A 15,201-nucleotide genomic window follows, 5' to 3' on the forward strand; every position below is an offset into this window, starting at 1 on the left:
CTAAAGGCCGCCAAATCTTACACACTGTACCTTTAAGAGATTCAGCCTGTAATAATTAACAAGCAGAAAACGTGATGAAAGTCCTGTCTGTTCAGTATGTCTGTTTTGATGTTGATCATTTGTCAGTTTTCATTTTGTAGAACACAATTAGTGTCATTAAAGTTTTCCTGACCTTTGAACTTTCTCTCCGTTGAAACTATTTTGGTGATTCAAAAACGGTCAGCAAAAGCAATTATCTCATTTATTTAATTTAAGAAAAAACAAGAATCTATAATCTGGAAGTCAAAACAATGACTGTGAGTTCAAGGTTTATGTTCCAAGATAAAAGTCTGATAGTGCTTTAAATAACAGGAAGGAATATCCCACACATTGAATATTATTCTGCTCTTAATTCTCCTCTTTTATAAAAACAAAATTAATCTTTCACAGAATCTGATTGAGGCTTTTCAACCAAAACACATTAATATTGATACAGCAGAGCAAAATAAACTCCTTTTTTTATCTCAGTCTGTGGTCCACCATCTATAAACAATCTAAGAAATTACCAATATACTGAGAAAGTGGTAGCATTTCCTGTGAGAATATTCTGTTGGGTTGTGAGGAGTTTTCTAGCCGTCCTCTTGATGTTTTCATAACACTCCTTTATAATCTTAAATCTTAAACTTCGTAGATTTTGCGTTTCAATTGCCAGGACGTGTTTAATTTGGCTCAGTGAACGTCCGTCCTGCTACATTTCATCTGGCACACTGTGGACCAGGCGACGCTGCAACCCATCAGGCTCCCATATCAACCACAGCTGCTCTAATGGGATAACTGTTCCTAAACTAATCAGTTCTTCTCGTGAGGAAACATTAAGGGGCTGACAGCTCAAGTGAGTTGCAACGAGAGCGTACGAAGAACAGAACCTGATAAAGTGGAACAGTTTGTTTAGTTAAGAAAATAAACAGATTGTGCCAGGAAGACAGAGAGATCTGGACAGTCTCTTCTTTCTGCTCCCTCCTCCTCCGTTACATAACTCCACACTAACAGGAGGGTCATTTCCCTTCCTGCTCTGCTCTTTCACAGAAGTGTTTTTTCCCCCCTTTCTCTAGCATCTCTGTGTTACAGCTCACTATAATGAGGATCATCGTTATTCTGGCTGTGTTAACTGGGGTAACTGGGAGCCCCAGTGTGACGATCAGACCCGGAGCTGACTCAGTGGACACGACGGCTCATCCCAACAGCGTACCGGAGACAGCGGAGGAAACAGAGATCGATGGACAGGTGAGAAAGAACTGTGTGTAATCGTGTTTCTCTGGTGTTTTCGAGCTAATCAAGTGAATTGTTCATGAAAAATATCTACAAATTGCCACACAGAACGCTACTGTACAAGAAAAATGTGTTTTTTTTTTAAGAATCAAGAAGTTAGACATAAATGATTTGCACAGAATTACACTTTAAAAAAATGGATATATATATTTTTTTGTTGCAGTCATTGTTACATCAGGACCATTCTGTACATAGTACAAAAGTCATTATAAGCTCATGTCAAAACACTGAGCTTTCGTTAGTAACCATGTCAAATGGGGCTCAAATCCAGGTAATAAATATGTTTTCCACAGGGGTCAAACCTTAGGGCGGAAAAATAACTTGAAGTAGAATGTCAAAGCTTTTCATGGCTCCATAAATTAAAACTGTATTGTCGAGTCACAGTTGTCGATGGGCCAAAATGTGTGTAAAGATGAGGGACGGTGGTCAAAGTCCAGTTAGTGTACAGTTGAGTAGAGCTGACAGTTTTCAGTTCTTCCACTTGTTCCTCTTAGCTGCAGGCAGCTGTCCTGTTGCCTCCAAGTATTTGTGGATGAGATCCTCTTGTGAGGCCGGCAGGCAGGGCTGGTATCTGCTGTACTCCATGGTGTACTCCCCCTTTCCCTGGATAAACAATAGATGGAGGGTGTTAGTTGTTGAAATGATAATGTATTATGCTTCTGTAGTGATTGTGCCAAAAGAAGAAGAAGGCAGATATTGCTCAAGGCTGGAAAAACACAGGAAATTCCTGGATTTCTTTTTTCCCAGGTAAAAAAAAAATTGAATCTATATTTTTATTTACAATCAATTTTCTCCCCAACAGACTGGGGGGTGTAAGAAAAGAAAATATTGAGTATCGCGATATTATGCTTTGTGGTACTATTTAAATTTTCAAAAAGTGTAACTGATTTTTAATTAATAGTTTTGCAAAGATTAACTCTTTTAATACTTTATTTAATTTGCAAAGATATGTGTATGTGCCCTCTCAAAGTAGTGCTATGATGTTGGATGTTACAGGGACTGTGATAAATCCCACTGTTCTGATTGCATACAAATTTCAACTTTTTTTACTCAGATTTTATGCTTTTGGCAGTGTTCTTTTTACTACGACAGTTTTCCTGAAATTAGATTTAAAATATATATATAGGCAATATATCGCCTTGCTTACAGGATCGCAATATATCGCAATGTATTGAATCGTAACCACTGCATCATGATACGTATCTTATCGCCAGATTCTTGCCAATACACAGCCCTACGACAGACGTTACAAGTGAACATCCAAGGCAGTAAAGTACAGTGCTAAGCAAATATGCAAATACAATATTCATCTATCACAAAGTATTAGGTCTCTATTAGGGAAACTAAATGTGATTTTAAACAGGGTTAGAGTATTATTAGACTACCTGATCTGGACTTTAATGGACTACACATATGGACTACGACATTGAGGTTTAACTTACTTCAGTACAAGAGCGTAGTTCTGTGGAGTAGCCGAACATGTCGTTTAGTGGAACCTGTTGGGAGAAACAAGCGGAAATTAGTCAAATTCAAATGATGGTGACGGATGAGAGAACGAATGCTGTAACCTAAAAGACTGCCGATGCATGCTGTATGTGAATAATTTACAAACTGGACTCACATCGGCGTACAGAGTGAAGTATCCCTCGGCTCCGTCCTGTCCTGAGATGACACCGTGGCGGCGGTTCACACCGGCAATGACTGTTCCCTGAAACTCCTGAGGCGCTACGATTTCCACAGACATGATCGGCTCCAGGATGATCGCGTTGGCCTTTTCCATAGCTGAGGGGAGCGTATTGAAACCAGCGTTAATGTACACTGACAACAACAGAGGTGAAGTTAAAACGGAATGGGATGATCAGATCAACAGATCGTGACGTAACCCTCACCCTGTTTGAGAGCACCCTCTCCTGCACGGATGAAGGAGAGCTCGTTGGAGTCCACCATGTGATTCGCTCCGTCTTCCAGGATGAACCGGACTCCTGAGATCTTGTGCCCGCTCAGCGGTCCCTTCTCACAGGCCTCCCTGAAGCCCTGCAGCATGATGGGAAGAAACAAAAAGACAAATCAAGTGCATGACTTTCACTGAGTGTTCAAGTGTTATCTTTTAAGCTACTTCACATCCATGTGGCTGTTCTTTCACTGAGACTACTTTAAAGTTAGGAACCTTTTCAACAGCTGGTACAAACTGCTTCGGGACGTTGGTGCCAACAGTCTGGTCTTCAAACTCCAGCTTGGTGTGATGCTCTGGCTCAAGAGGCTCAAGGACTCCGATAACTTTACCGTACTGTCCAGAGCCGCCGCTCTGCTTCTTGTGAGTGAATTCAAACCTGCAGAAAAACGGGACAAATTAGCCACATCTTGAAGCGGCGTGACACAGTGGAACCATCCGTCAAACAGAGTCCACTCCCTTTAAGCATCTGTATACTATTCTATGGCTAATGGATGCCACACTGCCTGTGTTGCTGTTGGCACCGAAGTGAGATTATATTTTATTACACAGCTTTGTTGAATACTCGATTGTGATTGGTCAATCACAGCGTTCTACGGTCTGTTATTTCTTTATAGCAGACCGTTGCTATGGGCGCAGTTCTGATGTCGGACTCTGGCGGACCGTTCTTGTGTCAAATTATTGATTTCTTAAGTAAGTAGCCGTGTAATAAGCGGGATAATGTACATCTAGCGGGTCATTGTTGTGAAATAAACACCTTCAGACACCTTCTGTCGGGGGTTTACTTCACAACAATGACCGGTTCGCTGTACATTATTCCTTACATAATACACACCCCTAGAAAACATAATATACTGTAGGTGGCGCTATAACTATAACTGCAAACAAAAACAAAAACATTTTAATAACATTTCCATTTTTTCTTTTTCATACAATTTTGACCAATTAAGTACAAAGTCAAAACAAACACCTATATATACCTAATTTTGTTAGATAAAAAAGGAATTTTAAGTATTACATGTATTAGTGCACTGTTATTAAAGATGATTTTTACACACTTAACACAACTGTCGAGTTAGCAACAGAAGAAATCGTGCATCATGTTGTTCTTAAATAAAACGTTACAGGATATCTATCTATATCTATTATCTATTTGTAATTAGACTACAGTTAGTGGTGTTGGCCAATATGGGTGAAAAATATCAGATATCATCAGTGTTGGCTTTTAAAAAACACACTTTGGTGTGTCCCACCAAAATGCATTAAATGTCTCGCTCACCTATCACTGAAATTTAGAAATTCCCTTCATAATTTAAAGGTGCAGCCACACAACACTATTCCAGCCAATCAGCAACGAGACAGGGGAAAGGCCGTGGATGGATAAAGAGAAAAGCAGTGAGAATGAGAGGGACGGTACATTTGGAGGGGGAAAATGCTGCATTGCTGCAGCGACAAATCTGACTGAATCACATTTGCTTGAATTGCCTGTTAGGTAAAGCTGATTCAATAGGAAGGAGAAGAAACAACAGAAAAGAGCTCTGTCTCTTTAAAAAGGGGGCAGTCCTCGAAGAGCTCTGGTTTCAGAGGAAGTGGGAAGTAAATGTTTCCACTTGTATGAGGAGCAGCGGACAGATACAAATTCCCACCTGTCAAAGTAACAGGCAGAGCAGCAGGTAAAGGCAAGATCAGACTCCTTTATTTAACTCTTTTTCAGCTGTATACCTCTTCACCCTGTACTTTTTCTTAGACTTATTTTACTTTCTTTCCACTTTACTCACTGTCTGAATCTTCTCTTATCTGGAGTCAAACCAACCCGTGACAAAAAGCTCCACCCTGCTGACACCTGAGGGTCAAAGTCCTTCAGGGGTTAGACGCCCATCCCTGTTCATTACAGCAGCTTCTGTTTGAATCCTGTCTTTTCATGATTCCCTCTCTCACTGTCTGTACTTTTTCCTTTTCTCTGGAATAACAACAGGACGTATTAGTGGACAAGGAAGCTGAGGAGGATGTGATGGCGACTGGAGAGCTGAACCCCAATCACTACCCGGCTAGGAGGGCAGCCAAAGTGGTCCAACACTACCTCAGCACCCGCTACGGCTCTCCGTACAGGCTGTTCGGACTGCACAACGTGCACAGCGGAAACGCAGAGGTCAGCTGAACTTTAACTGTAAACGTTTTAGTTTATAGTGAAGTTCAAAACTTCTATCAACTGTGGTTGTTTCTGACTTGTCTTTTAGGATGTGGCAGACGCTGGAAGAAAGTATCAGCTGGAGATCTCAGTGCAGGAGATCATCAGCAATGTAAGATATGATTTATGATTATTTATTGCGCTGGGCTTACACATGGGTTAGATACAGCCAGGAGTCATTCAGTTTAGAGTAGATTCATTAACATATCGGGTAGTTTTCACAAATGTGCGTCTAGATTTGGGTTCATTTCTGAATTTGTTTGATATTTTTTGGTTTTACAGGGACAGTGCTCCATAAATCAACAGAAAAAAACCCCAAAAGTACCCTAAAATAGATTACAAATTACATATCTAATGACAAATTCTGTTCCTGAGTCAGATCATTGAAAAGCTTTGACCACCCTGCTCTGCGAGATTTACTTTAGTGCTCATTTGTACGTGAAAAACTTCTCAAATAGGGAAAGACATAATCTATGTTTAACTGGCTGCAAGCACCCTCAACATTTTAAGAGTTGATATCATTGCATTCACATTGTGCTTATGGAAAGATGTTTTAAGCAAATCTTAGGTATGTGTTAATGTTTAAAGTAAATAATCTCTGGCTCTCGAGTGAGCAGGTTTGACTAGATTTAACTAAACAGCAGATAAAAGGAGGCAGTGTGGTGCAACCCTGACTGCCATGGTAACACCTGGACTACGCCTCTGCTCTGTGTACTCCCCACCACATCTGTCTTATCAAACCTGCCTTTCCTCTATTTGCTTCTTTTTAATCCACTGTCCTCTTTTTTAAAACCAGACTACAGAGACATGCTCTGCAGAGGTTTTGTTTCCGAAGGGAGGACCACCTCAGGTCCAGGTCTCGTGTGAGGAGCTCCTTAAAATCAACACTATAGCTCAAGAAGAGGCCTTGTATCAACAGTACAAGATGAACCAAAACCTGCAGTCGGCACAAAATCTACCTGGTACGTACAAGAAAACAAACTCTGCATGCTGTTGCTGCTAATCGACACACTAAGTCACATATTGCACAACATCGACAGTTTGAAATTGCAGCATCACTTTTAGTATTTGTGGTTTTTCCTCTCAACAATTACACAACATAAATGGCTGACCTTTTGACCCCTGATGGTGTAATCTCCTGTACATTATGAGCACACACAGTATATGTTTATATGATAAGTATATATGGGGTAGAATCAAGCACCATGCATACATTAACGTCCTTCGTAACACACTGACGTTGTGACCAACAGACAGCTACGGCCACATTGAGCCTGACCAGAAGCCTCTCTGGCACCTCGGCATCGTGGCCTCCAGCTTCGTCATGCTGAATGAATCCACTGAAAACACTCTGTACAACATGGCTCAGGTGGCCAACATCACGCAGCTGGTAGGTTTGTTTTATCTGCTCATTAATCCCCGATTGATAAGTAGAGAGAGATAAGAAATATTAAAGACAATCTATTTATTGCAGTCACAAGTTTTCGTTTATAGACCTCCTTCAGGCATACGAGGTAGTTTTTGCATTAAAGAAAGACCAAGTATTCTGCCATGATGTGAGGTATTCAGCAGAAAGGAGGCTGCACACTAACCGAGGATGTAACATTTGTTTTGGACTCTTGGTTTCTATCATTTGGCTTTATTTCTCCCTCGTCTGCTGCAGGCGACTGAGAACGACCAGCTGAAGTTTGATTGTCACGTACTGCTGCATGAGATGGTCTCCCAGGTAACCACCTATTATTATTATTATTATTATTATTTACTTTAATATAATTGAAAATTATAATATCAACATTGCTTTCATCATCACCCTAAACAATTTTTTAAATGTATCTATTAATCTATAAAATGACTGAATAACTAGATGGCTACCACAAGTTATTGTACATCCAAAGCTATGTCTTAGCATTTATTATTCAGACTAATATGTAAGAAAAAAAAACATTTTACAATGATTTGAATCTGCTAAGAAAGCTAATTACACCATTTGTAAAGCTGTAAACTGTTACGTTGTAAACTATATTTCCTTGATAAATCAGAATAATAAAGCAGCTAATAACTTCATCACTAGTGGCATTTTACATTAAGCTGGTCTGGTACCAGTTAGTTGAGAAGAACACTTACTCTCATGCTAAATATGCACTATTATGAAAGGTTTGACTACCTGATATATTGTGTTAATCTGACAATCTGTTATTTTTGAAGGACATCATTCACTGGAAGCTGCTGTTCACCTGGTCTCCTCCAGAGGGAGTTAAAGTGCTGCAGATGGAGCAGCTGCCTCACTGCCATGAATGTGAAAAACCTCCAAGCACAAACTAAACTGCTGACGTCCATGATCACACTGCTATAACATCCAAAACAACATGTTGATGCTCCCGTCTTGTATTCAAATATCGGAGCACACATGCTGCAAGTAAAAAGCCATCATATCTAATGATGATATCCTTTTGGTTGCTATTGTATTTTACTCAAAATAAACTGTTTATACATACTACTGCCTCAGTTTGTGTGTGTGTGTGTGTGTGAGGAGATCTTACTGTACAGGGCTGTTGATCGTCTCTCTGAAAGCCACTTTGGGTTTTCCCATCACACAGGGACAGTTATATTCCCTCTCCATCCTCTGAAACCACAAACCAAAACAAGAATAAACCAACAGAAACACTGGTCTGATATACCAGATTTAAAAGGGACAATTCATTCAAACATTAAGGAAAAACTGATTTCCTAAAGTTTAGAAAGCTCACTCCAAAAACACTGAAGCTCATCAGCATTTGGTTTTGTCTCTTTCTATTAGTTAATCACCTACATCTTCATAGAAAGAGACAATGGAGAGAAAAGAGTTCTTAAAACGGTGTCATATTTGCAAAAACTTACCACAGCACTCATTATTAGTTACACCTGTAAGCTCCAAACTAGGGCTGGGTGATATGGCCAAAATCTTCTATCCCGATATACTGTAAGTCATTTCATATCTCGATAACGTATATATATCACGATACAGCATGTTTTCTGGTAATTCAATAAATAAATAGTCTACATGAAACAACCACATGGTTTTGTATACCGTGAAATAAATACTTGACAAAAGAAAAGTATTGAGTGTTTTCTCATTTAGTTCAAAACTTTAGTGCAAGTTAATCAGATTTTATGAGAAATTTGAGTTGACGTCAATTTAGGTGATGTAATTGTGTATCACGAAATCTCGATATATGATTTCATCGCGATATGATTCCATTGAAAGATGACAAATTATGAATGATCGCCCAGCCCTACTCCAAACTGCCACAAATCAAAACTAACTAGTTATAAAGCATCATCAGTAAAAGAAAGAAACATGTCCCATCAAAGCATCACAGACTAAATATCATTTATTAAACATGCAGAACATCCTCTGGTACCTGGGAGTAGATTTCCAGATGCAGCTCGCCCATGCCTGAGATGATGGTTTCTTTGCTCTCGGTGTCATAATGCACCCTGAACGTCGGGTCTTCCCTGGTGAAACGGTTAATACCTTTGGAGAACTTATCCAGGTCGTTCTGGTGTCGGAAGCAGGATAACAAGAGCAGAGAAGAGTTAATAGATGCGATTTAGACTCTATAGACAGAATGTATGGGTAAATTATTGTATTTTTTACCTTGTTGGTTGGCTTCATTGACATGGAAATGACAGGCTCTGGGATGTGAATAGACTCCTGTGGAACAAAATGATAACAAATGAGCACAAGATTCTCCCTATATCTTGGAGTAAAGAAGAAGAATTTCTAAAAAAGTGACTCACCATGGAGAGGTTAGCGCTGGTCCTGGATGTAAAAGTGTCTCCGCTGGCACAGTCGATCCCAAACAGAGCACAAATATCTCCGGCATAAACCTCATCCACATCCTGAAAACAGCATGGATAGAAAGAAAACAAAGGAAATAAGAGGACAAGATGTTAATTTTCAGGACTGATTCAAAAGTTTTACTATTTACTGAAACACAGGACTGAATATTAAAGAGTTCCGTGTCTTGTTTTGATGCAAGAAAAGATGGAAACAGGATACTCTGTTGTCACAGGGGATGTGGTTGTTATCTTCACACTTGACTGGTGCCAAAAGAGGAACCTAACCACTTTGACCAGTCATGCTCTTCTGTTGTTTTAAACTGCAAACTGCAGATGGAAAACTGTGACCTCTGACAGTCCGCTGACATACGCCTGTTCGTTCTCACCTCCAACTGGTCAGCGTGGAGGCGCACCAGCCTCTGAACTCTGACTTTCTTGCTCGTGCGCGTGTTGTAGATGTACTCCCCCTTCTTCAGACAGCCCTGGTACACCCGCACGTACGTCAGCTGGCCGAACCTCCCCGCCTGATAATGAGAAAAGCCACAGGAAACAACAAAGCATTACAGATTAAGACGTTCCCGTTAAGTAAAAAACTGCAGAAAGATAAAAGAAATGAAAGATAAAGTATAGTGTCTTACCTCCAGTTTGAAAGCCAGACCAACATACGGGTGTGTAGAGTCTCTTGCAGGGTCCATTTGAATCTTCGATGTCTCACTGGCCTCTCTAACACAGTGAAAAACACACTGACATTAGTGCATAAACATTCTCATGAAAGATATTATAGACAGACCCGGGTCCGTACGCACTCGTCATTGAGGATAGCATAGTTTTTGACTTCCGTGGGGGTCGGCAGGTAATCCAGGACAGCGTCCAGAAGAGGCTGGACGCCCTTGTTCTTCAACGCTGTGCCCACCAACACAGGAGTGAAGAGACGCTGCACGGTGGCCCTGCGGATTGCAGCCTGGAAGACAGTCAAGTGACAAGAGACTGTTTTTATTCTTTGTTGTCATGGTCTTGTTTGTTGAGTTGAAATAAAAAGACAATGTCATGTTTTGAAGGAAGACTGGCCTATAACTAGATCTCGAAGATGCCTTATTTTTATTAGCACGGCTTTGATCCAGACTAAAATATCTCAGAAACTACTGGATGGATTGCCATGTCAGCTTTCATTGGTTGACATTTTTGTTTGTTAATGAAATGTCTACAGGGTGGATTGCCATGAATTTTGGTACATATATTCCCAGATGATGAAAAATGTGCAATGTCTGCGCAATGCCAACATCTTATAATGGAAGGGAAGACCCTGCTGATTATTCTGGCATCATGTTGGCCAAAATGTTGGTGACATTGTTATGTAAACAAACACGCATGTAAACACAACGGGCAATATCGAGGTCAGCAAAAATGTCCGACGTCATGTCCATATATCGTATGATAAGACGATAACGTTAAAATGATCAAGGTCATGTCCATATATCGTACGGTAAGTTGATAACATAATTATCGTGACAGGCTTAAGCATGTTAGCATGCTGACATTAGTATATAGCTCAAGCATGGCCGTGGTGTATTTAGTCTTGTTTACTTGTAATGTCAAGAAATGATTGTGAAAGTTAGTTCACAAGTAATGATGACTCAACTATGAATCATAGTTTGACAGGAAGTGAGGTGCTACTCTGTACAGAGAGAGATTAATATAAAAAAAAAAAAGCACTTTTTCTGAAACATTGAAGACCTTGTTATCAATTTTCTGAAACCACTCAGATTTCACACATGTGCCCTTTAAAAAGACACAAACCTTCAGGTCGGCGTTGGTTGGAATCTTTTCCTCCAGGAACATTTCTCCCAGGGTTTCATCAGCGTTAGCCACACACTCCACCAGCTCCTGCCTCCGGTCTGCAGCCTCAGCACGGAAATCTGCCGGGATCTCATCGTAGCGGATAGTTTGACTACAGGGAAGAAGAAACTGAATCAGAACAGAATCTCAGAAGTTATAAAACAGGGATAGAAATGAACCTTTGTAATCTGACAGATGCTGAATTTGATGATTTTTGATCACGACTACCTGCAGGTCTTATAATTCTACTGTCGTCAATCAGTCTCATATGTGGTAAAAACTATTATTGCTGCTAAAAATACAGTTCAGACAAAAATAACCAATTGACACAATAACAGAAACGGATCTCTGCATGGTCAAGCTGCCACAAGGGGAGTCCCTCACCCATAAGGTCCTTCAAAATACATGCTCCGCTCCTGTACAAGGTCGATGATGCCGCGCATGTTCCCCTCCAGGCCCATGGGGATGCTCACGAAGGCTGCGTTGTGGTTCAGTTTGGTTCTGAGGAAGGCAAAGAAAAAGTCTGAAGTGAGAACCAAAATAGAGGAAGGAAAACCACAGCTGATTACAACCTTGTTTGTGGAACTATGATTTCACGTCAGCCTAAAGGAGATGCATTGAGCTTCAGCTTGTTACTGTGTGCACTATAAAAACACAGCTCCTTTCTAATTTGGGTTGCATCCACGTCCGTTGTTTGGTTTATTTAAAATTAATAAATTAGCAAGAATTCAGGAAAGGCATACTGGATGCATGTAGAAGTAACATTTAAACACATTATCATGTAAATAGAGCTGGGAGATATATTGATTTCAACTATATTGCAATCTGATGTGGGATTTCTACTCATATGACTAATGATTAAACCATATTTTTTAAATAAAATATCATCTATGTGACATTATCCCTACTGAGATATTAAGTAACGTATTGTGATGGCTCTATGTGTATCTGATCAGGAGCACTCTGGTATGTACTTGTTGTGTACACCGTGAGTGTGTACTGTACCTCATCTGCTGCAGGGCTCGGCTGGGGTTGGCACCCATGCGGTCCAGCTTGTTGATGAAGGTGAGGAAGGGGACGGTGTAGCGCTTCATCTGTCTGTTCACTGTCAAGGTCTGACACTGGACTCCCCCCACCGCACACAGGACCAACACGGCTCCGTCCAGCACGCGCAGCGCTCGCTCCACTTCGATGGTGAAGTCCACGTGACCTGGAGAAACAACACGGAAAAACTGTAAACAAGACTTTAGACTTGTGAGGTACAGTCCTGGAGCTGGTAAAGATTCGTCATTTTGGACACTTCAGCAGGGCCAACCCTCGCTGACATGGTGGCTAGAACCTGCGCGGTCCAGATGAAATAATTACATCACTTAAACCACAATAGCACAGGCTGTTTGTGTCCAGGAAAGCACAATGACCTTCATCACAAGCACATATAAAACTACGTATATTTACATCTGTTTTTGCCTTTGAGCAACATTTTCTTTTCTTTTACTTTGTGTAGCATTTCAAACTGTTTCTGTGGGTTTTCTGCCATTATTAAACAGAGAAAATGAGTAGAGAGAAAAGGTCAAAAACAGGGACGTTTTAATCAGTGATTACACTTTTTAACTTGTGCGTTCATTGCAACATAGAAATGTTGATGGCTTTCCCTTACAACTTGGACAAATGTGGGCCCACTGACATCAAATGCACAGTCAGTGAAGAAAAGACATGATCATCTGCTTTTTCCTTTGTCGTTACTAAATTTTGTAGGATCTTCTTTATGATTTAGAACAAATCAGTTAGAATCTCTCTGTAAACATCTAGTGATGTTGTCTTTTAAAAGAGTTATTTTTAGTGAAAATATTTGAAATTTGCATCTTTTTGTTTTTCCTCCATTAAAGTACAATTACTTGCTAAAATAAAATATCTGTGAAATTGAAACAGCTCTGGTCCAATTAAACATTGTAATACTTCCACGCCAAAATTGCAAATTTCCCAAACAAATAACCACGAGTCACACACCACAAAGCTTTGAAGATCAAACTTTTCTTTTCTTGCATCCTACATTACATTGTCCTACAGTAAATTAGCATTAAAACACTATGATACATTGCATCAGATAGCTGTTTTCACTTAGTCTTTGTATTTTGTAAATATATACTGTATATACATAGATAACTCTGAGAAATGTACCAAATTGCTTATCAGCGTTGTCTTGGCTTGGGCTATACTACAAATTTGTACCAGAGAGCCTGCATTACAAACTGGGGGGCATTTGGTTTGAAGGACATGGACATTTACCAGGCAGGTAGGGTCTAATAAAAAGACAATCAAGTTGCATCATGGGAAATGTCTGAGCCAATGCTTGTGGGGCTTGATCCATACTAGGGACTAAAAGTCAGAGAATCTCAGCCTCTCTGCTGCTCAGATTTTGACCATTCATCACTCGTAAGTCCCCAAACTTTACTAAACCACTGGAGTAGCCTGTAATGAAAGGTCCTGCATTATTACCTATTGGTATGTGTAAACAAATGACCACAAACAGGGGGTCATATCAGCATTTTTATGTCCCACATCAAGTGCAACTTTTAGTACCTGGTGTGTCAATGATGTTGATGTTGTGATCCTTCCACACAGTGTATGTAGCAGCTGACTGGATGGTGATGCCTCTCTGTCTCTCCAGCTCCATAGAGTCCATAGTGGCTCCAACACCGTCCTTCCCCTTCACCTGCACACCGCAGAGGAGGGGAAAACAGCCCATGAATGCAAAACTGTACACCTGTGAAACTTCACCTGACAGCAGCAAGCAGCTGTCAGACTCTACAACCAGCACTGCTCCCAGTAGACCACTTATACACCAAAACACTGACAATAACCTGATATTTTCAGGTGGAATTTCATTCATTCATTCATTCATTCTCACTGTGCAATATCATTTTCCACTTGTGCAATTTTGTTAATAGTCTGTTTATTGTCAATACTGTATATACTGTTCCTATTTTTATACTTCCTTCTATTTAAATGGTTCATATTTTGTTTTTCCTGTGTTAGCTGATGCATGTTGTTTTTTTGCACTATCCCCTTTGCTGCTGTACACTGCACATCTCACCACTGCGGGACTAATAAAGGAATATCTTATCTTATCTGATCTTATTAATGCACAGACATATAGCCAGTCCCAGAGACCCTACCTCGTGGATCGCTGCTATCTTGCCGGTGTAGAAGAGGACTCGCTCGGTCAGGGTGGTCTTCCCAGAGTCGATGTGAGCTGAGATCCCGATGTTGCGGATCCTCTCGTTGGGGAAGAAGCCAGAGGAGCATGTCCGACAGCTGTTGAGGAGCACCTGTGTGAGATGAAACAAGATCAATACTCAAAAACTCTGTTTACCGATTGTGCAATGCAAAGAGCTGCTGGCAGAGCAGCGTGGGGATGTCAAATCAGTTCAACTACAGAGCCCTAATATTATAAATATATATAATGTTACCTTTTTAAGAGTGACGCTTCCTGGCGCCAAAAGGTGCGTTTTAGCCAAAGACACACCCGCTGTTAGTACTCTCATTTTGACAACTGCTCGGTGGAGCACAGGGTGGTCGTATTCCTCCTTCTTTACACAACCCTGACTCTGACAACCCGGTGAAAGTCACGCCGGGGCCCTGACGTAAAACGCTACTTCCGCCTCTACGGCAACGCAGATGTGCCAAAAATGATAAAATGTTCGCGTTTAATTGAAAATAAACGATGTCACCTTCAAAATAAAACAAAGTGGAACAAAAGAGGTGTGTGAGTGATATGGATGTTTTTTAATTCAGGTTGAGGGTAAAAGTCAAACATATAAAAAAGCACAAACTCCAATAATGACCGAGAAAAACGCGCAGTGATGTGATGTGTCGGTTGTGAACGAGTCGGTTCAAAGAGCCGGCTCTTTTTTTTTTTTTTTTTAAAGTTATTTTTTTGGGGGCATTTTCCATTTTTATTGACAGGACAGTGGATAGAGTCTTGAAAGGGGGGAGAGAGAGAGTGGATGCGGAAAGGGCCACAGGCCGGATTCGAACCCGGGCCGCCGCAGTCAGGACCAAGCCTTAATACATGGACGCCCGCTCTACCAACTGA

At 40.7% G+C, this 15,201-nt stretch overlaps 2 protein-coding genes across 5 annotated transcripts; one reads left to right on the forward strand and one right to left on the reverse strand.

The window, feature by feature from the left end:
• Window positions 1-227: 227 nt before the first annotated feature.
• On the reverse strand, window positions 228-14,930 carry gfm1 (G elongation factor, mitochondrial 1). The gene is made up of 18 exons (XM_037774639.1): window positions 14,576-14,930; window positions 14,282-14,434; window positions 13,686-13,818; window positions 12,111-12,315; window positions 11,490-11,606; window positions 11,067-11,217; window positions 10,076-10,230; window positions 9,908-9,992; window positions 9,656-9,793; window positions 9,228-9,329; window positions 9,085-9,141; window positions 8,849-8,986; window positions 7,988-8,070; window positions 3,476-3,638; window positions 3,198-3,342; window positions 2,930-3,090; window positions 2,751-2,804; window positions 228-1,911 (listed from the first exon to the last, which is right to left on the reverse strand). Exons 1-18 carry the CDS (start codon window positions 14,648-14,650, stop codon window positions 1,777-1,779), a joined length of 2,250 nt encoding a protein of 749 aa, XP_037630567.1. The 5' UTR covers window positions 14,651-14,930; the 3' UTR covers window positions 228-1,776.
• lxn (latexin) lies at window positions 1,083-7,941 on the forward strand. 4 transcript variants are annotated; one of them, XM_037774698.1, is made up of 7 exons: window positions 1,083-1,263; window positions 5,235-5,408; window positions 5,497-5,559; window positions 6,244-6,409; window positions 6,701-6,837; window positions 7,111-7,173; window positions 7,653-7,941. In XM_037774698.1, exons 1-7 carry the CDS (start codon window positions 1,117-1,119, stop codon window positions 7,767-7,769), a joined length of 867 nt encoding a protein of 288 aa, XP_037630626.1. In that variant the 5' UTR covers window positions 1,083-1,116; the 3' UTR covers window positions 7,770-7,941. The 4 variants fall into 4 exon arrangements, with proteins under 4 accessions (XP_037630626.1, XP_037630627.1, XP_037630628.1 ...); XM_037774699.1 differs by lacking the exon at window positions 1,083-1,263 and adding an exon at window positions 4,772-4,932; XM_037774700.1 differs by lacking the exon at window positions 1,083-1,263 and adding an exon at window positions 4,774-4,938.
• Window positions 14,931-15,201: the final 271 nt, after the last annotated feature.

Source organism: Sebastes umbrosus, chromosome 7 (genome assembly GCF_015220745.1).
Source record: "Sebastes umbrosus isolate fSebUmb1 chromosome 7, fSebUmb1.pri, whole genome shotgun sequence".
Lineage (NCBI taxonomy): Eukaryota > Metazoa > Chordata > Actinopteri > Perciformes > Sebastidae > Sebastes > Sebastes umbrosus.

Excerpts from the sequence above, each read along its gene's own strand:
- lxn (XM_037774698.1), top strand. The coding sequence starts at position 1,117 with ATGAGGATCATCGTTATTCTGGCTGTGTTAACTGGGGTAACTGGGAGC. Across the intron at positions 1,264-5,234 it reads AAACAGAGATCGATGGACAG|GACGTATTAGTGGACAAGGA; the intron begins GTGAGAAAGAAC and ends GAATAACAACAG. Across the intron at positions 7,174-7,652 it reads TGCATGAGATGGTCTCCCAG|GACATCATTCACTGGAAGCT; the intron begins GTAACCACCTAT and ends TTATTTTTGAAG.
- gfm1 (XM_037774639.1), bottom strand. The coding sequence starts at position 14,650 with ATGAGAGTACTAACAGCGGGTGTGTCTTTGGCTAAAACGCACCTTTTG. Across the intron at positions 8,987-9,084 it reads CAATGAAGCCAACCAACAAG|AACGACCTGGATAAGTTCTC; the intron begins GTAAAAAATACA and ends TTCCGACACCAG. Across the intron at positions 2,805-2,929 it reads ACTTCACTCTGTACGCCGAT|GTTCCACTAAACGACATGTT; the intron begins GTGAGTCCAGTT and ends TTCTCCCAACAG.